Raw genomic sequence first — 27,513 nt, forward strand, 5'->3', positions numbered from 1 at the left:
GTAAATGTATTTGAAAAGATAACTGGTGAAATACCAACAAGCTAAATTATAACTCATATAAATGGCTTTAGAAAAATAAGATTTGGTTATAGTTTATATTCTTCATAGAATAATTTTGTTAATATTACAAAATAAGAATTTCAAATCTGAAATCCTCTTTTTAATATGAATGAGAATAGTATAGTTTCAGCAAAGAAATAAAAATGTTCATCTAAGAGAAAATGAACTCAAATTTTCCTTTGAGTTTTATCAGCTTACTCAAGGATTTAAATGTGTATGTATATCTTATTTGTACCCCAAATTAGAAACTTTGGTGATCTACTGTGGTCCTCTGGTAGATTATGTAGTATTTTATAATTTACTAATCAACTTGTTAATGTGAAGATAGAATTAAAGAAGTATATTTGTGTTGCTTTGCAATTAATAACACATCTCTTTAAGATATTTTTTTCTGATTATAATATGCTATTTTTCTAGGAAATTGCCATAGTAGCTATCCAATTTTGCAACAACCTGATATAGGGACAGAGATTTTGAACTTCAAATTTGGACAGAAATATTGCTAGAACATAAACTAAATTTCCAGGTGAAGTTTTATTTGAATCTCCTCAAATTTTAAAATAGATTTTATTTCCTATGCAATATAAAAAGAGAAATTATACCCATGTATAGTATTGAAATCTTTGCCTGTGGTTTTCCTTCAATGAATATTTAAGGTTTTCTCTCTCTCACATTTATGTAGCACTAAAATGGAATTGCCTTTTAAAAGTTATAATAGCTTAAACTGAAAACCTAGTTTCCATTTGATAAACAACCCATATGGAAAAATCATCTTGGCTCATTTAGCAAGTACATATAACCCCCCAAATACGAAGAAAACACATCAAATTCATTAAAAATGAAACGAGACCAAAAAAGTCATTGCATTTTAGCTTCTTTAATAATACACTCAAAATTGTAACACAAGGATTTACTATTTTACTTAACATTTAAACACAGTTATGAAGAATAGAAGAGTGAACACATTTATAAACAAACTGCAGTATATCTTTAAGTTCTTAGGCTGCCCAACAATTTAAAATGTATAGCATATGAAGTAACAACTATAGGGCTACAAGAAAATCCTACAAGTTAATAGCTTAACTACATTCAGAATCATTTTGATATAGAATAATCTTTAATCTCTTTTCATGGTTGTTTTAGCTCATCTAACAAACCATATAGATGTCAACCACAGGGCCTTGCAAATGCAGAGTGGCCATTTACATTTAACATGAAGTGTAAGACAACCAGAATGAAAACAATTCCTTAGTTACTGTTTTTTACTTTAATATGAGCACTTAAGATGTTAATATGAAATGAAATTTCACTATCTAAACTCACATTACATATTTGGAACTACAAAAATGAATACAGCAAGAATATAGACATACTGCAGCCTCTGTATTTAACATCATACACTGGCCAAAATATTTAGAAATCCAAAGCATATAAAAAAATCACAGTATAGTATGGAAAAACTTGAAGACAATTTAATTTGGCTCATTCATTTTACAGCTGACCAAACTTTTGAGACCTGGGGCAACAAGACTGTAACAATCCACATGTGCTTTTGCAAATGATTGAAATTACTTTGGTTGTGAGAATGCAAGTTGACCACTTTAAGAGAAGGAGAATTTAATCTTCAAATTGGCAATTCAAAATCTGTCATTACATGTGAATAAAATTGGAAGGATGCTAAATCTCTAGGAAAAGTTACTCTTGTAAGTCTGGATGCCTTATACTGAACCTTTAGAATAAAAGTACACTTCACAAATGGAACACTGAACATAAATTATGACAAGTCAAGATAATAGTCATATAGTAAGGTAATTTTTTGATACATAAGAATTGTTTTGATAACCTTTTTCAATAATGAATCTAGTATTAGTGCATTAGCTCCAAATACAGGACAAACATAAGCCACTTAACTTCAGAGCTCAAGTAATATTCTTGCTGAAAACAGTTGCTAAAAATATCAACAAAATAATAGAATATCTTTAAGCAGTGTCCTCTTTATAACCTGTAATAATTCATTTGGCAAATTTAAGAGGTATTCTCTGGACTATAAATTTTCTGCAAATAGACTTCCACTTTGTTGTTACCCAAATTACAGATATCCAAGATACCAATGATATGTACTCTATCCAGTTCAGTTGCTGCTCTTATAATATCACCTAAAAGTAAAAAAAAAAAAAACAGATGGTAAATATTGTAAAATAGTTAAATATTTACTTGCATTTAGAATCACATTACCTGATGATTTTTGTCTTACAATATTAACACTGTCCCCCATCTCCTTCCAATGTATCATATGCATTTACCAAATTTTTGTTATAGTAATCTAACTTCTACAGATAAAAGTGAGCACATCAAAGAGATACTACCAATAATTTCAAGATATGACTTTCCAAAGTCATATTTAATTTTCTTTCCTTTTTTTTAGGTGAAGCAACATAAAAGCACATATTTTCAAGGTCATTTATAATGTTCCAAATAAACAGCTTATATTAAACTTCAAAGAAATGCAAATTTAAGTTTTCCTATTTTGCAATTAAATTATCAATGTTTTTGTAAAATTTATGAGCCATAAAGCAAAACAACATATATCTAACATATACTCTAATGACCTATGCATATGCATATATGTGTATGAATACATAATTTAGGGTTCTTTTAAGTGTATTTCCTTTGAAGTGGCTTGTATCAACTAGGGCGTCTTTAGATACTCTCAAGCTTTACCAAAAATTGATCAGATGAATGATATCACTGAAAATAGCAGAATAGGGAAATCCAGGGCTCTGTCTCTCCATTAAGCATCTTATAAACTGGGAAAAATTCCAGAATCAACATTTGGCAAACTCTTAATCTAGACAAAAATTTAGAACCATCAGAGGCAATGATTAAGAAAGAAAGAAAGTGCTACACTATGGTAAGAGTGTGCTATGATGTTTTAAATAGCCTGGCTATCATATTTCATACTCCAGATGATTAGTGACCATGAAGATGACAACTCACACTCCTTGGTGGAGATTGTTAGTACCAAAGAGAGCAATGTAGAACTTAGTCTCAATTATGCAGCTGTGTGTTTTGACTCATCTGACAGTTCCCTCAAAGTCCAGGTGCAAGGACTTGCTTTCATTTTACCCAGAGTGGATCATTCTCTCACCTGGGGTGGCTTTCCCCACAACTGCTTTTGCTGAAAGCATACAAAGAAAAAATATTGAACAGTGAAATTCTGGGCAGGATAGAAGTTGAGAAAAGAGATAAATGGGAGAATAGATTTGTTTAAAAGTGCCTTTGAACACTGGGGAATCAAGAAGACTTTACACATACTAAGGACTTGATGCATGCTCAGAAAAGGCCTGAGAAGACTGATCATTTACCTCTAGCTGACCTTCAGGCTCTGAGCAAGCAGGAAGTGAAGGCTAAGGCAGAGTTCTAAATAGCCTTGGCTAAGTGTCGAAGAAGTGCTGTGGCACAGGTTCAATCTGCAAAAACTAGAATATATTTTTCTTTATTTTCTTGGCCCTTATTGTTTAAGGAAACTGTCAAAACATTAGTCCACTACTACTAAGCAAATAGATTATATGAGTTTAGTGGCTACAAATGACAGACTTTTTAAATATGAGAAAACAAAAAACTTAGAGGTTAAGTAACAAACTCACATGATTCTAATCCAGATAGTAAAGCTTCAAGGTATAAGCTTTCAGCCTTTTAGGGTAGAGCTATATCTCTATAAATTTGCACTAAAATTTGGGAGTGCATCTACTGCACTCTGAAAACCTCTAAAGGGAATACTATTTGGGACCCTTTTATGAAAAAAATACTATCAGAGAACCAACAGAGGCAATGATTAAGAAAGAAAGAGGGATTTGAGAGGGATCTATGAATGCTCAGGATTCATTAACTTCACAGTAAACCCATTTTAGACATATAAAATATCTAATGAATGATTTAAAATTGTATAAGCTAAATAAAACACATGAATGTTATAACAAATGCTAGCACTATATAATTTTGTTATTTTTTGAGTGGGATGGACTTTCATCCAGGTAACTGGAAAGATTTCAAGACCTTTAGCTTTGATTTTAATGTCAATAACCCAAACCTTACTAATTCTAATTGCTATAATATATTGACTTTTATAAACAATGATTTACATACCACCCACTTTGCCAATTATGTAATACTTCAAGCAAAAGACAACTTCTCTATGTCTCAATTTGATTATTTAGAGCAGTGTTTTTAGTGTTAAATACCACGAAGCACTTTAGAATGGTGGCTAACCACATAGAAAGCACTCAAATAATTGCAGCAATAATTTTTACTTAAGCAAAACTATTGTGAAATAAAGATATCATTTATATGACATAAATATTTTAATCAAATGACTACAAATTTTATCTATAAAATGAACTTTTGTACATTTTACTTGAAATTGATAGTATAACAAGAATTACACATTTTAGTAACATCAGACATATATAAAGTGAGACAAAGAAAGCTCTATGTATTCTCGCTTTGTTTGCTATTATTGGTTACAGGATAAGACAATGTGTCCTGGCATCCTTTGAAACTAGGTTGATATCATGTAATTGGGTTCTGGAAAATTAGAAAATGAGTGGGAGTGATGTGTCACTTACATAGGTCAAAAAATAAGTGAGTTTATCCATCTCTTTCTTTCTTTGCCTTGGCAACCTTAGAAGTCATCTGTTCTTGCTAAGGCAGCAACAAGAGGGAAGTTAACACAATAAAAAGTTTCTTGCTTCAGTGTGATACATGCTTCCCTGTTGTATTGGTGAATAAGTACTGGGAAGAGAGCTGGTGACTCACTGTATCACACTGAAGCAAGAAAGAAATTTTTTTTTTAAAGAGAGAGTAAGAGAGGAGAGAGAGAGAGAGAGAGAATTTTTAATATTTATTTTTTAGTTCTCGGCGGACACAACATCTTTGTTGGTATGTGGTGCTGAGGATCGAACCCGGGCCTCACGCATGCCAGGCAAGCGCGCTACCACTTGAGCCACATCCCCAGCCCAAGAAAGAAACTTTTATGGTGTTATATCACTGAGACTTTAGAATTGCTTTGTAACTAACTGCAACACAGTCCAACCTATCTTGTAATAAAGTGTGGTATTCCTTTGCTAAAAACAGGATGGGAAACCCTGATTAGCTAGAGAATAAAAGCGTTTTCATGAATGTGTAAGAACCCTTCTGCCTGTGCTATACTTCTGAAATGTTTATCAATAGATGTGTCAACTCAATGCTTCCAAGGGGGTGGAAGTCATTCATATTCTTGTACTTCATAATTAAATATTATACTAAGAAGGAATTCATATCAGCAAGCCATATTCAAAAAGTGACTTGGGATAAATGACTGTCCATTTTAAAAATAAAATATAAAACTGGATCCTTATGGTCACCATCTACACAAAATTCCAAATGAATTAAAATTTCAAGTTGTCAAAATGAAGTCACATATATTATAATGCCTCCACTAAAGAATTGTAAAAATGGGCAAAGGAATTGAATAGAAATTTCTCCAAATAAGTTATACACATGGCCCATAAACACATGAAAAGATACTCAACATCTATAGTAATTAGGTAAATGCAAATCATAACCACAGTGAGATACCAACTCACACCCATGTTGGTGGCTGTTATCAAAATGAAATATAACAGCTTGAAAGTAACAAGGGCTGAGTGAGGATGCCAAGAATCTGGAATCATCATGGATTGCTGGTGGGATAGTGAAATAGTGAAGATGCTGTGCAAAACAGTTTGGCTATTCCTCAAAAAGTTAAATGTAGGATTACCATATTATCTATCAGTTCCACTCCTGGGTTTATAGCAAAAAAAAGTTGAAAGTAGAGACTCAGATACTTGTAGACCAATGTTCATAGAAGAATTATTCACAATAGCCAAAATACAGAAATAAACCAAATTTACATTAACAGAAAAATGTATAAAGGAAATGTAAAATATAATACAAAGAAATATTATTTAGCCATATAAAGGAATGACATTCTGATATATATTACAATATGAATGAATATTGATAATGCTATACTAAATAAAATAAGTGAGACACAATATTCCATGATTCAATCTGCATGAAATAACTAAAATAGACAAATTCATAGAGAAAGTGGAATAGTAGTTACCAGGGGCTGAGGAGGGGGGATTGGGATGTTACTATTTAATGGGTACAGTATTTCTGTTTGGGATGATAAAAAATTCTGGAAATGGATACTACTGATGGTTGCACTACATTGTCAATGTACTTAATATAATTGAAAAGACATTTAAAAATGGCTAAAATGGCAAATTTTGTGTTGTCTATTTGATCACAATTAAAAATATATAAGCAAAAGTAACAAAGTTATAAAAGTACTAAGGAAAAGTATAGTGAATTTTTTTTAGAGAGAGAGAGAGAGAGAGAGAGAGAGAGAGAGAGAGAGAAATCTTAATATTTATTAATTTTTTTTTTTTTTAGTTCTCGGTGGACACAACATCTTTGTTTTGTATGTGGTGCTGAGGATTGAACCCAGGCTGCACACATGCCAGGTAAGCGCACGACCGCTTGAGCCACATCCCCAGCCCCAGTATAGTGAATTTTTAAAAAGTGTCTTGAGCTGGGTGATGTCTTTTTGTGTATGAAAAGGAGCAGCCACAAAATAAAAGATGATGTACTTGAGTACACAGAAACAAATTACTTAAAATACTTAAGAAAACTGCTATTGAATAAATGTCAAACTAGGTAAATATATTTTTAGCACATGAAAAAGGGTTAATTTTAATATAAAAGATAAAAATTAATAAGAAAAAGAACATTCTTATAGCTAAATGGAAAAAATAAGACTAGCACTGAAATTTCTAGAAAGTTCTTGGCAAAACAATTTAAGTGACTAAAAATCATATGAAGATTTTTCCAGTTCAGAAATAATGAAGAAATTCAAATCAAAATAGTAACACATTAGTTTTTCCAGCAGTCTGCCAAAGATTAATAAAAATAATAATACCTTGTCTTTACAAGGATGTGAATAAAGTGGAACTCTTGACTTTGTCTCTAGTATAGAGAAGCATTTGAAAACATCTACCAAAATTTTAAATGAACACATATTTTGAGTTAGTGACTTCTAAGAATTCTTCTTACAGATATAGTAGTATATCAAGATTACACACACACACACACACACACACACACACACACAAATACATATGGATACCCATTGGAGTACTATTTGCTAATTGCCCGCCCCCCCTCAGAAAAATAAAATACTTGGGGCTGGGGCTGTAGCTCAGTGGCAGAGCACTTGCCTACCACATGTGAGGCACTAGATTCAATTCTCAGCACCACATAAAAAATAAAAAAAGAAAGTTATAAAAATGTTTTTTCCTTAAAAAAAAACCATGAAACAATCTAACTCTCCATTAGTTGGCAACTGGAGAAGTAAATTTTGGTATATCCACCCAGTGAAATACTTTGTAGTTATTAAAAAGAATGAGGTATCTCTGTATATACTAACATGAAAAATGTCCAAGGTAAACTGGTAAACTGTCAAAATGAAAAAGATGGTTACAGAATCACACAGTTATATAATTCCATTTGTGGGTATTTTGAGAGACAGAGGATGAGTAAGAATATATATTGCTTTACACAAAAAGAATTTCTTTTTTACAAAAAATAATTTATTTAAGGAATAAAAAATTCTGGTTATCTCCAGAGAATAGGTGAGTGGGTTGGTGGAAGGTGCTGAATATGGGAAGGGAAGAAGGGGAACTTGCACTTTTATTCAACACCTTTCTGATATTTGGGCTCTTTGCAATTCCAGATTTCTTAATTTATACCCTAATCTGTAGTTTAAATATTTCTGTACTAATTTTTGTTCCTTTGTTCCTGTTTCAATTTTAATTATTAACATGTGTAGCTTTTGTAATAAAAAATGTTAGTTTATTTATTTATTTTTTTAAAGAGAGAGTGACAGAGGAGAGAGATAGAGAGAGAATTTTTAATATTTATTTTTTAGTTCTTGGCGGACACAACATCTTAGTTGATATGTGGTGCTGAGGATCGAACCCGGGCCGCACGCATGCCAGGCAAGCGCGCTACCGCTTGAGCCACATCCCCAGCCCAAAAATGTTAGTTTATTAAAACTGTTTAAAGGATGAATCCATGTCTCACTATATCACACCACTCTATTTTTATCTTTTAGTTAGAATCATGAAAGGAATGGAAAAGTTTGGATCAGACAGATTTGGTTCAAATTGTGACTGTTACTCATGTTGGTGAATATGTCTGATTCTCAGTCTAGTTCTCTATAAATAGTAAATATTAATGTGCACTCTGCAGGGTTATTAGTAAAATTAATTTAAATGTATAAAATGTACAGGCACAATGATTACCACAGAGTTAAATGGACACTATTATTATTAGTGCCAAAGCATGAAAAACATGGCATTACACTCAAGATGAGTTCCTTTGTTTTTGGTTATCATTTTATTTTATTCCCTAGTGGTTCTTGTCCTTCATATCTAAATATTAACTACTTTGGTAGACTTTTCATGTGACCATATTAGTGACTACTGTATTAATATTGGCACTAACAATAAGCATATAACTGAGAACTCTGACCTGATATTTTGTATTGTTGATGGAATATACATATAGCAGAAGATATGTGACAGAACTGAATATTGAAAGGAACAAAAATTAGTACAGAAATATTTAAACTACAGGTTAGGGTATAAATTAAGAAATCTAGAATTGCAAAGAGCCCAAGGAGCTGTAATATAAAAAGTAATACTGCAAGTCAACCAATATATCATCTCTAAAATGGGCTGTGGGAAAATATAAAACCTAATTTCTTATGAAAGTAGACACTTGTGTTCAGTTTACATAACCATTACTGTCAAAAGTTACTTCATTGGGTGCAGTTCATAAAAGATTCATTCAAAAACAACATACACTCAAGAGCTTTGTCATCTTAGAAAGACCTACCACAAAATCCCAGGAAAATAAAGCCTTTCTTAAATGCTCTTTTAAATGTATTATCTTTTAAATGTAAGCTCAGTAAAAACTGCTAGAATTTCACTCTATGCTTTGGAAATATAAATGAAAACAGACAATAAACAGGATAATTACCATTTGACAGATAATTTCACAAGTTTAAAGAAATAAAGTTTGATATATTATTTAGTAGCCTAAACAGATTTTTGGTAGAAGAGTTTCACTATTGGGACCTCATACACTCCTAGCCATCCTCAAGGAATTTATTGTTTAGCACTTGAATAACTAAACATTTATAAGAGAGAAATTTTATTATATTATACTTTGGAGATATTGTGATTTCAGACAATTATAAGGTAAAAAGACAAATTGTCTGGCCTGAGTTAAAAGAAGAGAGTATCTCCACAAGAATGGAGTCCTAATTAGAATAAGATAAAAATCTATGCTTGTATAATTTTATCAGAATGGATCCTACTGTCATGTATAACTAAAGAGAACTAATAAAAAATAAAAAATAAAAAGACTAGAACTGCACAGTTCCACATGTATGTCATTTAGATCTGATGAAATAATTACATATCAAATTATAAGAACATTTCTTAATGCCTGCCCAGAATAGAAACAAGTTGCTCAATTTATTTAAAAGATACAACCTCATTTTATAAGTCTTAGGGCACATTTACCAAATAAACCTTTAGTTAAACTACATCAAGTTTTAAGACTAGAGTTGCTTACATAATTAAATACTGTCAATGGGAAAATGTTAGAATTGTTTATGATTTTTTTCCTGAGTAAAAGGAACACAGATTTTCTTACTTGCAAGTGCTCTGGGGCCTGGAAATCGGTCACTGACAGTGACTTCTGGAGGATATACACAGCTGTAATTCATGCAGGTCAACAATGTGTCTATTTGAGATGTTCGGACATCTTCTGGACAATACATGGGTAGGAATGCAACATCAATTGCAATCTCATGGTTCAGACCTGTTGGAGAAAATTACATATTATTAAAAGTTTGATGGGTTAGTTTATGGTGTTAATAAGGCCAAATTTGCTGTATTGATCTTTTTTTAAATCTTATTTTGTATTTGTTCTTTTTAGATACACATGACAGTAGAGAGTATTTTGACATATTATACATACATGCAGTATAACTTATTCTAATCAGGATCCCATTCTTGTGGTTGTACATGATGTGGAGTTTTACTGATTACATGATGTACATGATGGTGAATTTATATATAAACATAGGAAAGTTATGTCCAATTCATTCCACTGTCTTTTCTATTCCTATCTTGGTTTGATCTTTTTTTATGACAATATCTTTATTTTATTTTTATGTAATGCTGAGGATCGAACCCAATGCCTCATACATGGTAAGTGAGTGCTTTACCTCTGAGCCACAACCCTAGCCCCTGGTTTGATTTTAATGTGCTGAATTGCTATAGGTTGAAAAAGTAGGTACTTCAGTGCAACCTATCACCACTTCTAGAAATAACAATTAAAAATGTTTTCCCTACTGATATAAAATTAATGTTTTATTATCCAGAGAATAGCCTTGTCACATAAATGAAGACATAGAGAGTGCTTCCTTGATCATTCATGACAGGTAGGAGAATTAAGAGAGATGATTTTTGGTTCCCTTACTGCCATCTGGATATTTGGCTTCAGCAAGACCAGGGATGATGTAACCCGGTCCCATTTGTCCTCAAATACATAAGACATAGTTCACATACTAACTATTAGGGTTAATAAATGGTTTCAGTAGAAAAGGCTCTTAGCCATAGTGAATACTGTCCTTTAACTGCCATCTCTTTATGCTTGCTAGGGTGGGAAAAAAAAACAAAACAAAACAAAAACACTTATTGGAGGAAGACAAGGATTTGAGCTGGGTACTAAATGATGAGTGGCATTTAAGCAACAGAGAGGAGGGCTTTTCAGGCATGCCATGGAGTAACATAAGCCAAAGATTTAGATAAGAGTAAGGTGACCAGTCTGGCTACATCAAGGGTAAACAAAAAGAAAACAGCTTTAAAACTATGAACTTCATAGAGTTTCCCAAGCCAGAAATCCAGGAGTTGTCATAATCCTCATTAGCCCTTTTATTCTTCCTGGATATTTGGTCACCTAAATTCTATGTCCTTAATATTTCTCCTGTTCATCCCTTATAGTGATTCTTAAGTACTGAGTATGGGCCACTGATGGTTAACAAATTCCTTCTTGTTAAGCTGCAAATTGACCCAGATTTGCAAATTCTTTGCTATTTATGAGCAAATGACACTAGATCCCATAACTTTAAGGTATAACTAAGGGCTGCTTAATTTTTTTTAAAGATCACTAAAATTTGGTATTCATAATGTAAAACAATAATGTAATCTAGAATTTCCTGAGGACTCCAATTTAGTGTTATAAGAAGTGTAGCTATCCTATAACTCTTAGTAGTGCTGCAATGCTCCTGTGAATGTACATGTTGGTACATCTTATTTCTGTGATTCTGAGAGTAAATTTAACTCTAAGCTATATCATTAATGTAATAAATTATTATAAAAAGAATACTCTGTCATGTATGCAGCCCGGGTTCGATCCTCAGCACCACATACAAAGATGTTGTGTCTGCCAAATACTAAAAAATAAATATTAAAAAATTCTCTCTCTCTCTCTCTCTCTCTCTCTCTCTCTCTCTCTCTCTCTCTCTCTCTCTCTTCCTCCCTTTAAAAAAAACAAAGGAACATAATTTTGTGATGGACCAAAATATGAAATTCAAAGTGCAGTGTGCATAGACTTTTATTTAAACACAGCCATGCACACATTCATTTATATATCATTGATAGCTGCTTTCTCATGAAAACAGCACAGCTAAGTTACTGCAACAGAAATTGTATAGCCTGCAAAGCCTCAAACCTGTGTGTCCTTTGTCCTTTACAGAAGGTTGTCCCCCTTGTACAGGATATACTTAAAGTCATCTTTTAGTTTTAGGATTCTATCTTTAAACAAACAGTCCATTCATAAAGATTTAATCCTTTTTCCTGTGTTCATTTTTTATTTCCACACTTGAAATACTTTCCTAAACTGACAAATTTACCACTCTTACATCTGATAATCAGCTCTCATTTTAACCAGTATAAGAGAATGTCTAAACTTCAAATACTAGTTAGAGAACAGTGGTTTTCTTTTTATTCTTTTTTGAGAGAGAGAGAGAGAGAGAGAGAGAGAGAGAGAGAGAGAGAGAGAGAGAGAGAGAGAGAGAATTTTAATATTTATTTTTTAGTTTTTGGTGGTCACAACATCTTTATTTTATTTGCATGTGGTGCTGAGGATCAAACCCAGCGCCTCGCGCGTGCCAGGCAAGCGCGCTACTGCTTGAGCCACATCCCCAGCCCAGAGAATAGTGGTTTTCAACCTTTATTCTACTCCTGCATGCCTGATGATCAGATGCATCCTTGCTAGTGGCTTTCTCTCTGTGACAATGTCTGCCTGAAGAAGAGAAGAAGACTGAATGAGCTGCTTCTCTAGCATATCTAAGAATTCCAAGGAGTACGGATAAGTTTGATAATGTACCTCCTTCACTAACATTTTATGAGCATCATTAGATCCAGTACTACTTATCTTAGTTGCATATATTTTATATTAAGTTATGTCATTAGAAAGCAGAGTGCATGATTACATAATAATAAAGTGAAAATAAACACCATTATAGAAGTGCCTTATTATGATATGAGTAATGACTGTATAAGTTTTATGTAGGAATCAACTATCATTTAGGACACTTTTAAAAAATATTTATTTCTCTCTCTTTTTTTTAGTTTTAGTTGGACACAATACGTTTACTTTACTTATTTATTTATTTTTATGTGGTGCTGAGGATATAACCCAGGGTCTTGCATGTGCTAGGTGAGTGTTCTACCACTGACCCACCCGCCCCAGCCCCATTTCCACACCTTGAAAGACAAAGCTATAGTTGATGAAATCAACTCATTTGTTATTGTGTGCTATTTATATGATAATTTCATACAGTATATTCAGACTTGAATTTTGTTTGAAAGAAAAAAAAGAATTCCTCTATTTGAATGTTTTCTCTGCAACAGAGGATGTTTAGATACTTCAGGAGTACTATTTTTCATCATGATCTGGCTTCAACCTCGCCATATATTAAAACTAGAAATTATTCAACTTTCTTTAAGTTTTAACATTGAATATGTAATCAAAAGCAAAACAAAACAAAAAAAAAATGTTTCCCCCTTCCTGCAAGAAAGCTCAGGGAAAATTACTGCTGAACAGTAGTAATTTAGTTATCTACAAGGACCTACTAACACCTTCCTTTTCTGCTTCCTTTAAAATGTTCTGTATTGTTTTATTCATAAATGATTATTTTTCACTTTATTTTAACTCTGAAAACCATCCTTGGAAACAGGCAGGATATATATAATGCTTCTAACATGAATTAGAGCTGGCAAGCAGAATAAACTTGTCTTCTATATTTGATTCTTGCTTCCAGCTGACTCATAGCCAAAGCTACAAAAAGTTTACAATTAGATGTAAGATAGCTGAGCTGTCTTAGTCAATCTGTTTTAATGGATTGGTACCATGTTAAGAGGAAGAAATCATTCAATTTCTATGTTTTGAGATGAACTCACTGTTTCCATGGTTACTTTTCTTGATGTATGGGAAATCTTGCTACAGTTTTTGCTTCCCAGATATTAAACTAAGATTGATAAACTATCTGAAGAGATCAAGTAATACAGTCTAGTGGAGAATATTTGAACCTTAGATCTGTAGAAGTCAGTGGAAATTCATCCTTTTCATAGATTATACATATATTTATCCACGTGCATATATATATTTATGTTTGAGGAGTTAGGGAAGAAGGGATAGGGGAGAATAAAGGGGAAAATTGTCTTGATAAAAATCAGGGCAGTTCGTTCCAGAACTACAGATGTAAAAATCCATTAACTTTATTTTTTCCAGGCATTAAATTAATGTGCTCATGATTCTTCCTCATTGCTTCCTTTTAAGGCAGCAAGATCTAGTGCTATGATCTTCTTATGAAACACAAAATTCTTTCCTTGACTCCGAGAATCATTTTGGCAAAGGTTTTATTTTAGAATTATCTTTGTGTATATTTTTCTTTTATTAGAAACAAACAAGTAAATCTAAATTTAAAATTTTCACTTTAAATGTTTTAAGTTCTATAGCTAGGTATCTCTCAGTTTTGAACAAGATGGGGAATCAGTTTATTTCCCCTTATCAGACAAAGTTAGTTTTTTCAATAATTTCTTTCTGTTCAACCTGAGTTACTTGAGAATTTTGTTTCCCCGCCCCCAGAGGCTAAATAGACATATTTTTTTAATATTTATTTTTTAGTTGTAGTTGGATACAATGTCTTTATTTTATTTATTTATTTTTATGTGGTGCTGAGGATCGAACCCAGGGCCTTGTACATGCTAGCCAAGTGCTCTACTGCTGAGCCACAACCCCACCCCCTAAACAGACCTATTTTCATAGAGGCTTACCTTGATTATTACTACTTCTCTTTAACTTACACTTTACCCTTCAACAGTTCATATGGACTGAGAAAGAAGCATAGTATATAGACAACAAAGCAGTGGCTAAGAAATAATAGAACCAGTCTTAGAAGTACAATAGTCAGATAGTTAGGGGTGAAGAAAAGTTCCTTTAATTTCAATTCTTCTCTTCTCAAATACTTTCCAAGGATTTGTCAATGCTGAAAAGCCCAAAATTAGAGCTTCATTTATTGCAGAATTAGTGCTCTATTCCTTTATTTTTAGCCAAATGGAAGCTCCTTGTGAGCTTAATTTTCATGAGCATGTGTGGAGGGGGCTTAATTTTTTTAAAGAAAAATAGTATCAATATTTAAACTATGTCATTTAAAATAATTGAAGAAAAGAACAGGTGACTTACCTAGGATGGTTACTTCGAAATGTCCAAGGCTTCGAGCACTCATAAAGTCATCAAGTTTTGGGGGTCTTCCTTCTGGTGGTACATATTTTGCAGGCTGAGAATTGTACTGCTGAGTAAGAAACTTTCTGTGTTCTAAAATAAATTTCCGTGGAATACTTTCAGGATACACATGGCTGTAATGTAGGTGGTCTATTAAGCCAAAACTTTTCTCTCTCCACATTTGGCTCTCCCACCTATCGCTTATGGTTTTTCTGCCCTTGCCTAATGTACTAGCACTTGTACTTTCTTGACCTGTTGAAGACACAACGAAACAAATGCATCTGACTTATAAGCTAGTTAAAACAAGGCATTCACTATGAAAAAAGTATAGATTAATCAGGACTAGATGAGAAATTTGAAAATCAGTCACTTAAAACGCAAAATGAATATCCAAATGATAACTCTTATCAAAGCAAGGAAAGAACTAGATTCACTGATTCCAATAGATTAAAAGCAATATTTTTTTCTGTATTGTCAAAGTTATCGATATTTGTAATTATCTTTTTATTTTTTGGTACCAGGAATTAAACCCAGTTCCATTCAACCACTGAGCCACATCCCCACCACTTTTTATATTTTACAGTAAAGGTCTTGATATGTTGTTTAGGGCCTTGATATGTTGCTGTGACTGGCTTTGAACTTGAGATCTTGCAGCCTCAACCTCCTGAGCTGCTGTGATTACAGGCATGTACCACTACACCTGGCTATTATAATTAATTTCTTTATATTTTTTTCTGTATTTTCCAAGTGTTCTTAAATAAACATACTTTCCTTTTATATTCAGTCATAAATTCAAGTGAAATCAAATTCATGAGAATGGCACCATTTAGAGGTCACTCATTATTGGTAGAATTTGAGCTTAAAATAAAATTTTGTTTATCTCTGCTAAAAGTGACCTGAACAAATATGATCTTTACTCTAGATACATCTCCTCTTAAGAAGGATCATTTATTATATATGACAATCCTTTTTATATATAAATAACATAGAAAACAAAGAACGAACTAAATTGAGATGAAAGAAATTAATTCTTGCTTGTTAAATTTTTATTTTTTTGTGATATTGGAGATTGAACCTAGGGTGCTCTATTGGTGAGCTACATCTCCAGCCCTTTTAAAATTATTTTTCTAAGTGGCCCAGGCTGGACTAAAACTTGTGATTTTCCTGCCTCAGCCTCCTGAGTAGCTGGGATTATGGGCACATACCTTTGCATCTAGCTTCCTCTTCAATTCTTGATGGTTCTAAATCAATTTAACTCTTATGTACAACTTACCTATAATGTTTAGTTTTAAAAGCAGAACATAATTTATCCCTTAAACATTATGACACTCATTCAACAAATAATAATAATAATAATAATAATAATAATAATAATAATAATTGTTTTGTACAAGGTATTGGACCTAGGGGTGCTTTGTCATTGAGCCACATCCTCAGGTCTTTTTTTATATTTTATTTAGAGACAAGTTCTCATTGATTTGCTTAGGGCCTCACTATGTTACTGAGGCTGGCTTTGAACTTGTGATCCTCCTGAGCCACTGTGATTTATAGGTGTGTGCCACCTTGCATGGCCCAAAAAATAATTATTGAGTACCTATTATGGGTCAGACATGATGTTAAGAAATTTGTACAAAAAATATTCTAATTGAATAATATACCCTAGGAACTGAAGACATATGGTAAAATCAGAAAAATGGATGTGGAACAAGACTCTCTAGTTAGTTCTATTAGCTAAGAAAAGCCAACAGCAACTCCCTTTCAGGGTTAAACAAGCTTGCTCTGTTGCTTCCTTATAGGCTGCCTATGTCCTGGTACTGATTCTTACCCTAGTATTAAGAAACATTATTGAGGCAGAAGGTGGTTTTAATGGCAAGATTTCAGTACAGTTAACATACCACTTCTGCTTTTCAGATTTTATTGCATATTTCAAGACTACTTGCTTGGTTTCTTAAGCCTAGATGAAGACTTACCAAAATTGGAGTACAAAGTAAAATATTATATTGAGTTATAAGGAAAGATTAAGAAATTTGAACATATATTTCTTACCAAGAATCTAAAACACTGCAATATTACAAAAGAGTTTTTTAAACACAAAATTCAGTTGATGAACATACTTAATTGACTTCCAATAATAATGCTTGACAACAAACGGGAAAGCAATCCTACATGGAAAAGAAAGGAATAAAATTAAATCTAAAAGAAATACTCAAGAGTTAATAGGACGAAACAGAGGAGTGGGAAATAGTTTCATCTTTTGCATTTTCTAGAAATAAATCTCCCTTATTCAAACCAATAAAGGCACATAATTTGAATATCATTAAGTTACTATTACAATTTCTGAAACCATAAAGAACATCTCTCTCTTATTTGTTCTAGAATACAGCATGAAAAAGATATGTGCTGGGGCTGGAGATGTAGCTTAGCAGTACAGTACTTTTTTAACATGGCCAAAAACATGGGTTTGATCCCCAGCATTACTATAAAAAAAGTTGTATGCTACAGTAGTTTTCAAAAAATTAAGTACTTACATTTACCTTCTGGGAAAAAAGTCATTCTTGACCCTTCCAGAAATAAGAATTTTTTAAAAATATTTTTTATTTGGATGTTAATATTGAGGACCATCAAGATATTAATGCTTACAGGAAAAATTCCTCTAAATAACATTTTTTATAATTTTTATTTTAGCATCATAATTACCTACCCCAATTATATATTCATAATTAATTAATTAATATAAATGGGTCTGAAACCAGTACAGGAGACATTGGAAATTACTGGTTGTGAATAGCATTTCAAAGGAATGTAGGAAAGAGACAAAATATATCTACAGCTCAGGTTTTTCTAAATGTAGAATGGAAAATTGTGAACTGGAATTCTTTTAGTTTTAGCTTAAATGCTGTTAAAATTGTTGTATGGAACATGTTTTAAGCCTACTTTTACATAGGTAAATACAAATTAATCATGTAGCAAAATTATATTTCTATATTTTATAATTACAATTACTACTTTATTATTTTAGTTATTCATTTAACTCTTATTTCTAGTGAGATCAGTTTTATGATTTAATGAGGAAATTTTTAAATAGGAAACTAAATTTAAGTTTTAAAGTAATGAAGGATGCAATACAAAATATATTTACAGGCCTGGTGATTTTCTTCATAATATCTACTTTGAACATTTCATTATGAGGATAATAGTAGACAAGGATGTATAGAAGCATGGGGGAAGGAGAGGAACTATTTTCCTTGTCTCCTTCCCCTTTACCTCCACTCAACCCATGTGGCGCAAGATCTACAAGGCTAAAGAAGAACAGGGTATTCCAGTCAGTGATAAGGTCTACGTTTGGAGGTAATTATATAATAGACTTTTTAAAGGATTATATAAGCCAGAGTTTACCTGTAATCCTTTAATGTCTTGTGATGTTAGATGTACCGTTCTTATTAATGTGAACTTTTCAAATGTATATCACATCTACTTATCTAAGTTACTAGATATAAAGGATAAGATATTGAACTTTATAGACTTCAAAATACCTGGCACAACAAACTATGCACACATTAACTACATATTCATAACATGAATGAATTTTGAATTTGCAGACGTAGAAAAAAAAACCAAAGCTATCATGAAATATGTCTGGGAATATGTTGGTAACAAGGTTGACAAATATAGATCTATTCTTTTATTTTCTTTTTTTGAAATTCTAGGGATCAAACCCAAGAACTTGTACATGAGAAGCAAGTGCTCTACTGCTAAGCAATGTCCCCAGGCCACATATAGAGATTTAATTCATTCACTGAAATTTCAAGATATCTTCTAGTATATGAATATGCTATATTTTATGTATATATCCTCTGTTAATTAACATTTAGCTTTCAATTTTGCCTATTATAAAAAATGTTCTAATAAAAATCTTAGAACAGATCTGTCCATGTAGCCAAAATGTAGGGGGAATCCTGGGGCACAAAGTATATACAACATATTTTCAACCAATTAGGTATTGCCATATTGTTCTTAAAAGGTAGTTTGTATTAGTGCATTAATCTAAGAAATGGGGGGACATGACTCTATTTTTCTCTGATATACACAAATATTTGCTTATATTATAGAAACAAACAATGGAAAAAATGAATGATTCAATTAATTAAAAAGTGATCCATGGTGGGAGTGAAGGGATAAGATGTGGGGGACAAGGATAGAAGATAAAATTCATTAAATATATATTCTTTTGCATATTTGACTTTGGAACCATGTAAATAATTAATCAAATTATAAAACAAAACTACATACTTATTAAAGGAAAGCAATATCTAAACATTAAAATAAAAGAGGTGAACCTAAATGTCTATCCAGTAGATGGTAGAAACTTACAGAAGAGTATGAGTGATTTTTAAGCTATAATAATTTGATTGTACATCTTTAGTGGGGTATAGAACTTAAAAGAATTGCAACAAAACAAACCTTAAAATAATTATTCTGAGGTTGTTTTTATATGTGTTGGGTTCATGCAAATAAGTTATTATCTGATATTCTATCATGCCTAGGGTTTTAAGAACCAGGATTCTTACAGTAGGAAAAAAGTATTTTTTTATTTCCTAAGTGGAAGTTATTTAGTTGTGAATTTGAATATGAAATACAAATGTGAAATCATTACACATTTTGTCTTAATTGACCAACCAACTAACAACCAATCAATCAGAGCAGCATATTTTCTAGTTCTGTCCACTGCAAAGGCTTAGAGATAATAACTAGGCTAGTATAAATGAGTACACATAATGCCCAATCTTTAGTCTCTTAAGTATGAGAGCTCTGTGGAGAAATGTCTGATTCCATTTCTGGGTAAAAAATAATCAAGATAAGCCTGGAAATATGATGTCAAACAAGAGAGCAAACAAGCAAACAAAAAAAGAAAACCAACTATGGAACATTACTAAGGTCATATTAGAAGCACTCATAAGGGCTGTGGTTGGAACTCAGTGGTAGAGTACTTGCCTAGCATGTGTGAGGCACTGTGTTTGATCCTCAGCACCACATAGAAAAATAAAGAAATAAAATAAAGGTATTGTATCCATCTATAATTAAAAATATCTCAAAAAGCACTCAAGCAAAAATGAATGGTTTCCTAATTCATCAGAGATGGAATAATGTGAGCAACAATGAGGGTGGTAACTGCAATAGGAAATAAAAATTCAGTATGTTTAAATCCATGAGTTTATAATATTTAAAACACCAAAACAACAATGACAACTGGTCACCTTTCGAAGATGCTAGAGATCCAACTTATTACTTTGAAAACTGATAGAGTGAAGTATCAAGCATTTAGCTCATCTTTACAAATAGAACTAAATAATGGGTAACCAAATAATAGATGAAAGGAAGTTTCTTCTTAAAGAGCTTTTCAGCTAATAAATAAGGAATGATAGAATTAGGATATGAATATTTTGCAACAATTCATGAATTAACAGACCTAAACATTTATCATCAATAGTTGATAACATTGTAAAGAAACAATCAAACTTTATGAGTCTAGCAAAATGGCAGAATAGGTATCTCAAAGTTTCTAACACTTAACAGAAATATTGAAAAGCAAGCAGAAAATGTCAGTACTCACTGCCAGAAATCTGGAAAACAGTCAAAGGTTTAGAGCAACCAAGTGAACACTAAATCAGGAAAAAGGGAATTTAACAATAGTAAAAGTTTTGTGGCATTTTTTCCCTGTCCTGATCATTGAATCCAGAGCCTTGACATTTTGGCATTTTTTATTTGCCCTTGCTCCACCCATTTCCTGGCATGGCTGCAGTCTTGAAGAGGGTAACTTGGGTTCTCACTGATGGGACTCAAAAATTATTATGTAGTCATGTTCTAACCTGCCCAGGGTGTACCTGAAGTACTAACTGAAGACTCTAGTCTCTGTTTCATCTAACATGGAAATGATCCAGCTGAGAAAGCAGTGGATATGGCTTGAAAACATTGTAAATTGGACAAACAACCTGCAGACACCTGGGACAGAAGATTATGGTTTAGACATAAAATCAACTGCCTAAGACTATGGAGGAAAAGCCAAACAGAAACTTTTGTTGGGAAATTGGTGCATTCAAAGCCATCCTGGGGAATTAAAAAATCCAAGGACAGGCCCAGTACAAGGTACATAGTCAGAAAAGACCTAAGATATTAAAGTATTAACTCAGGCTGCTCCTTAGGTCAGTGCAAGTCTAGCTAAGTTTGACAGAGGACCCAGGCACAGAACCAATCTGCAAAGACTGGGAGAGGTAGTATTTTATTTTAGTTTCTACTGTTCAAAGAACTGTCTGTAAGAACAATATCTGAAAATAAGCTAAGAAAGAGAGTTCTGTGGCCACACACAGCAAGTAATAGTCTGCAAAAATTTGGGATAAGTTACTAGACAATGGGATGACAACAGCTTTTAATAATAACCTCCCCCAGCAAACCCTGAGAAAGGGAATCATCTGATTTCCATAGTTACCAAATTGTAATATTTGAATGTCCGGTTTTCAATGAGAAATGAAAGGCATACAAGGAATTAGGAAAGTAAAGTGCAAAGGAAAAACAACAACAACAACAAAAGCAGTCATAGAGGAAGCCCAGATACTGGACTTGCAAGACAAAAACTTTAAAACGGGTATTTAAATATGTTCAAAGAGCTAAAAGAAAACAGACATAGTTCTAAAATAAACCAGAAAAAACAATGCATGAACAAATGCGAATATCAATAAAGAAAAAAAAAACATAAAAGGAAGTGAATAAAAAGTCCGATATTTAAAAAAAACTGAAAAACAAAAATTCATTTGAGGGTTTCAACAGTATTTTTGAGCAGGCAAAAGAAGAAACAGAAAACCTGAAAGTCAACTGGAATCATCTAATCTGAAAAGAAAGAAAAAAAAATGAAGAAGAATAAACAGAGCATAGGGGACTGGTGGGGCAACATCAAGCTGCCTGACTTTCACACTGTAGGAGTTAAAATAGGAGAAGAGAAAAAGATGTAGAAAGTCATTATTTCTTCAAATAATGACTCAAACTTCTCAAATTTCAAAAGACATATGAATCAACACTTCCAGAAAACCCAAACTAGGATAAACTCAAGGAGACCTAAAATGATTCAGATTATAATGTAATTGTCAAAAGACAAAGAAACACGGAAACAGCAAAAAGAGAAGCAATTTGTCAAGTGCAAGAATCTCAATGTGTTTAACAGCAGATTTCTCATCAGTTACCAGGGGGCCAAAAGGCAATGAGATGATATTTTCAGAGTTCTGAAAAAAAGTCAAATAAGGATTCTATATGTAGCAAAACTTCCTTTCAAAAATGAGGAAGAAATTGAGATGTTTTAAGATGAACAGCAGCTGAGGGAATTTGTTACCATTCCACTTATCCTGCAAGAAGTGCTAAAGTTAGAGTCCTTCAGATTGAAATAAAGGATACTAGGCAGTAAACTGAAGTTAAATGATGAAATAAATATAAAATTAACATTTTCATATTTTAGTTTGTAACTCTACTTTTTATTTTCTATATGAAAACAAACATGAATAAAACATAACTATAAATATATGTTATAGGGCATAGAATGTGTAAATACAATCTGTGCTGACAACAACATAAACTGTGCAGGGTAGGGAGAGCTGTACAGGAGGAGCACAGTCCTATGCTATTGGAATTAAGTTGCTATAAATTCAAACTACATTGTTATAAACTTAGAATGTTATAGTTACTCCTCAGAGCAACCACAAATGAAACAGGCTGCTCTCTCCCTCTCTTTGTAGGTTCTATAATAGTAGATTCATTCAACATTGGATTGAAAATATCTGAAAAACAATTGCATCTGTATTGAACATGTACAGACTTTTCTCCTTGATATTGTTCTCTATATAATTGCATAATAACTATTCACTTAGATATCATAAGTGATATATAAATGATTTAAAGTATATGGGAAGATGTGTGAAGGTTATATGCAAAAACTTCCTATTATATAAAACTTGAGCATCCAAAAATTTTGGTATCTGTCCTGGCCTCAATCCCTTGATCAGTCTATTTCCAGTTTCTGGAGTATAAATTCTTTCATGTGTTACATCTGATCACATTGCTTTAAAGTAGTACATTTCCTTGGGAAGTTTATAATTTTTTAACCACAATTAATTTTCTGTAGTTATTTTCCATGGAAGTTGCAAGCACCCTAGCTTATAAGAACTCCCTTCAAGGAAGTTTCACATTTAACCCTTGTCAATACCTTAAGATCATAATATCACTGATTCTGGACCAGATATCAAAAGATAATTCCTTATCTCAATGGTCCTCACCAGTTGAGTCATGTGAATTATGACCACACTTCCAGGCTGTATAGATCTGATATTCTAATTTATCACTGGTGACTTTCCCCTACCTAGTACCCAGGGAATATGGGAAGCTCTTCAATAATTCCCTACACTAAGAGGCATAATTTCTCTGGCTTCCATAACTTCCCAATTTTATATTGGTTCTTCTTCACATGAAGGAGGCCTGTGGTCTGGAATCTCCTTTCCATGTATTGATTATACTTTAGCTCATGAAAATTAAGGACTTTATTTAGTTCTGAAATGCCCATGAGCAGTTTAGTTTTGGTTCCTATTCATTACTAGATTTAAATTATATTTGTGTTGCTTTTATGTTTTTCCATTCTTATTTTGGACTTGGTTATATATTTGTATTACAATGTTTTCTCCTTTGTTTTACATGATTTTTGGAGGGGGTAGCCAGATCCCAGATCCTTTTGTGGCTTTTTGATCTGCCAGAATTAGCTAGAAGTTAATCTTTTCTTTTATTTTCAATCCAACAGAGTATTATTTAAGTTTCTTCTTTCTCTTGTCTAAAACTTAATCATTTATATTATTTTATTTCAGTTAGCACACAAATGGTAAACTTATAGGCTATTTTTTTCAGAAAAAGTATGGAACAGGAGGGAAAGATGAAATTAACTTACAATAATCACTGCCTATGAGATAAATAATATAAATACAAAATCTCAACATAGAGCCTGGCACATGAATGTTCAAGCAATGGCTGGTACTATTATTATATAAATTTGTAAAGTACCATGTTGTTTTCTGTAGGTAAAACAGAAGGGATAATTCAGAGATGTTAATGTAAAAGTTTTATGAAGTGTGATCATCAGCTGACAAATGGAATTACAGGAATTTAGACAATTTCTTGGACATGTAGAAACAAACAAAAACCTAAAATCAATTATGGTTTTCTCCTTAATTTTTAGAATTTAGAATCCAGGTAAGATCCATTTTCTGAGAAATATTTTCTTTTTAAATCTCAAGTTATGCTTAGTTGTGAAAAATAGCCTTTTCTCCATGAGTTCTGAGGTTATGAGAATTTTGGTTGGTTTTAGTGAATAAATAAATTAAATAGTAAGCATTATTTAGTGAACAGCCTGTCTAAAATATGACACATGAAATAAGAAAAAATGTCATTAGCTAATGCATATAAATGTAACAGATACGGCTAGTATAGATGGCTATTATTTAAGAAAAGAAAGACTAAAAATTTTTACAATAGAATTGTTCAAAGTACCACAATTTCATTATGTAACAATCAACAAACATCTTTATTGAAATACTTTGGAAAGGTTCATTGAGACTTCAAATTTAATGAGAGTGTAGAGTAAAATGATGGTGTTGCCTCTGTTTAGGTAGGAAATGAAAAAAAAGAATAATACCAAAAAGAAGGATGGACATAAAATGCTAAAACATCTAAACCAGAGAGATGATCTGTTTCAAATAAGATCTTATACAGGGATCAACTCTCTGGACAAGATTTTTATAGTATGTTACTCTCATCTCACTTTTGTTGTTAGTCTTAATTTTTATATCACAGTAAATCCCACTTTCATGTGTAATTATAATGTACTAATTAAAAAAAATAAATAAATGGGAGACCAGAAGAGTAAAGGAAGGGGATCAGAGGAAAGAAGGAGGGGAGAGAAAGAAAAAGTACTGGGAAATGAAATGGAGCAAATTGTGATATATATGCATATTGAATAATCACAGTGAGCCCCACCACTATGTAAAATTACAATGCACTAATAAAATATAATAAAAATAAAATAAATCCAAAGTCAATAGAAAGAAAGGAAGTAAAACTTTTAAAATTCATTTATATTTATTCTCAATTAAAAATTAAACTTCACAATTAGTTATTCTTTGGTTAACTAAAAGAAGTATACTTTCAGGGCTATACTACCACCAAAGAAACCAATATCTGTTTGTATTTACTTTCACTTTTAAAAACATCACTACTATTAACCAATTTACTATGTCAAATAATTTGTACCTGATATAGATCTTTGATAGTAGGAAATTTTTAAAAAGAAATATGGACTACAAAGACAAATAAGAGTCACTTTTAAAATGAAAAAGTATATTCCACATGTAGAAAAACTGCTTTCATTTTGTATCGACACTGGTTACAGTCTAAGAGTGTACAAGAGCACCTCCAAATGGACAACAAAATACATGTTGCTAAATATAAATGGATTTCTTTTGTTAACAAGGAAAATATTTTACAGGCTTTTTGATGAACTCTAACTTATAATAAATGCCCCAATACTGGAGAACATTAACCAACATTGTTGGGCAATATTCAAATAACATAACATTTAATTTCCTACCAAAGTCAATGGCACTAGACAGAATCATGTGCCAAAATTGTCAACTTAAGGAATTTTTTAATTTCAGAAAGTTGCTATTTCTTGGAATGACACTCACTTAGGCATATAGTATACTATGAATATAGGTAGATTTATTAATATTTATTTTATTTGCAAGATCAACTCACAGAAATGGATAGGACCATGAATCCACACCAAAAATATGATGGTCATAGTCACAAGCAAGACTGATAAGATTTTGACTATTTCTTTCCTATCTACCACACATGTGCTGCTTCCTGAGGGGATTAGCCTAACTTTCAACTCTGCTTTGTCAATATTTTCTGCTTTCTATTAGAGGTTAATGGAGTCCCTCTCAAATAGCATTTCTGTTTAAGGTTATGTTTTTTTTTTCATATTTTATCATTTTAATACATGGTGGCTGTTCATATAGCCTAACTACTTGTTTTTAAAAATATTTTAAGAATTTAATTCACATATCGTTATACAAATTTATGGGGTACAGTGGAGTGTTTTAATAAGTAATAATCAGGTCAAGGTAATTGGCATATCTATCACCTCAAACATTTATCATTTGTGTTGGGTCATTAAAAAATCTCTACTAGTTATTTTAAAATATACAATTAAGTGTAAACCATACTTACATCACTGTTCCATGGACTATTAGAAGTTATTCCTCTTATCCTGTTGCAGGACTTTTGCACAGAGACACAGTACACCAGGGTATTGAGCAGGAAGCAATGTTTATCTGTGCCTACACAGACTCAGAGCATTCTTATTCAAAGGCTGAGCATTTAGTGTAAGGAGGCCTAGCTTTATATATTTTTGTTAGTTTCCTTTTATATACTAGTTCTTTGTTTCCCATATAAGGTAATGCACATCCTAGTTGGACATTTTATTTCTATACTATAGAGTACCAGCAATGTTACAACTGAGTTGTGGAAGGCTCACATTGATACTGATGGCACCATGTTATCTTTCCTTTGTTCTGAGAAAATCTCTACCACATTTCTACTGCACCCCCTGTACCTGTTAGCCATTCTGTTTTTCACTCCTCTTTCCCAGCCGTAGTAACTACTATTATAATTATTTTAACTTTTGGGATGACACAAAATTTATCAGTACTTTTGACAATGATCTAAGCTAAGATAAACCACTTATATTTTCCTAGTAGCAAGTATGACACAACAAGGCAAAATCAAATCAAACAGTAAGATACATATAATTGTTTCATATAGGTTTCATAAATAATAAAAATAAATAATAACAACATACGTTGGAAGAAGCTTGACGTGCCAGGCTTATTTCCTTTTGTTTGTGCCAAAACCTCTGGCTGAGGTACAGCAACTCTACAAAGAATCAAAATAAAATAAACAATAGTTTAAAAAAGTGACACAAATGGGAACAAAAAATCCTAACAGTTCTATTCAAAATTTATTTTAATTCAATAAATGTAGAAAATATGTAGGTTGTTTCTTAAAGTAATGCGTTAAATATGAACGTGGATATAATTATGAAAATATCCATACATAATATCATTTAAATACTGAAATAAATTTAAATTTTCTTCTAAGGAGTATTCCATTTGAGAGAGCATTTGACTTTATTAAATTTCAAATAAAGATGAAAATATTTTCATTATCATGTTTGCTTTGTTCAACAATTCTGAAAAACAACCTTGCCTGTTTCTGAAACTTTGTTTCATTGTGTTTTTAAAGACCCATGGTCCTTCAAACTTTTGTGTTTTTCTTTCCATATGGAAAAATCCTATACCCCTTTTGTCTTGTTAACTCCTATTTATCCTTCAATATTTAGGTCAGGCTTTAAGATGCCAC

General features: G+C 32.2%; 1 protein-coding gene across 2 annotated transcripts in view; it reads right to left on the bottom strand.

Annotated features, from left to right (window-relative positions):
• Positions 1 to 918: 918 nt before the first annotated feature.
• Positions 919 to 27,513, bottom strand: part of Radx (RPA1 related single stranded DNA binding protein, X-linked) — a 63,540-nt gene continuing 36,945 nt past the window's right edge. Inside the window, exons 11-15 of one of the 2 annotated variants that reach the window (XM_021725217.3) lie at positions 26,954 to 27,027; positions 17,124 to 17,171; positions 14,971 to 15,261; positions 9,868 to 10,035; positions 919 to 2,216 (exon numbers count right to left, since the gene is read on the bottom strand). In XM_021725217.3, coding sequence (XP_021580892.1) covers positions 2,086 to 2,216; positions 9,868 to 10,035; positions 14,971 to 15,261; positions 17,124 to 17,171; positions 26,954 to 27,027 — 712 coding nt within the window. In that variant the 3' untranslated portion in view covers positions 919 to 2,085. The remainder of the gene's footprint in view (positions 2,217 to 9,867; positions 10,036 to 14,970; positions 15,262 to 17,123; positions 17,172 to 26,953; positions 27,028 to 27,513) is intronic. The other variant, XM_005323388.3, reaches the window with a different exon arrangement.

Source organism: Ictidomys tridecemlineatus, chromosome X, assembly GCF_052094955.1.
Source record: "Ictidomys tridecemlineatus isolate mIctTri1 chromosome X, mIctTri1.hap1, whole genome shotgun sequence".
Classification (NCBI taxonomy): domain Eukaryota; kingdom Metazoa; phylum Chordata; class Mammalia; order Rodentia; family Sciuridae; genus Ictidomys; species Ictidomys tridecemlineatus.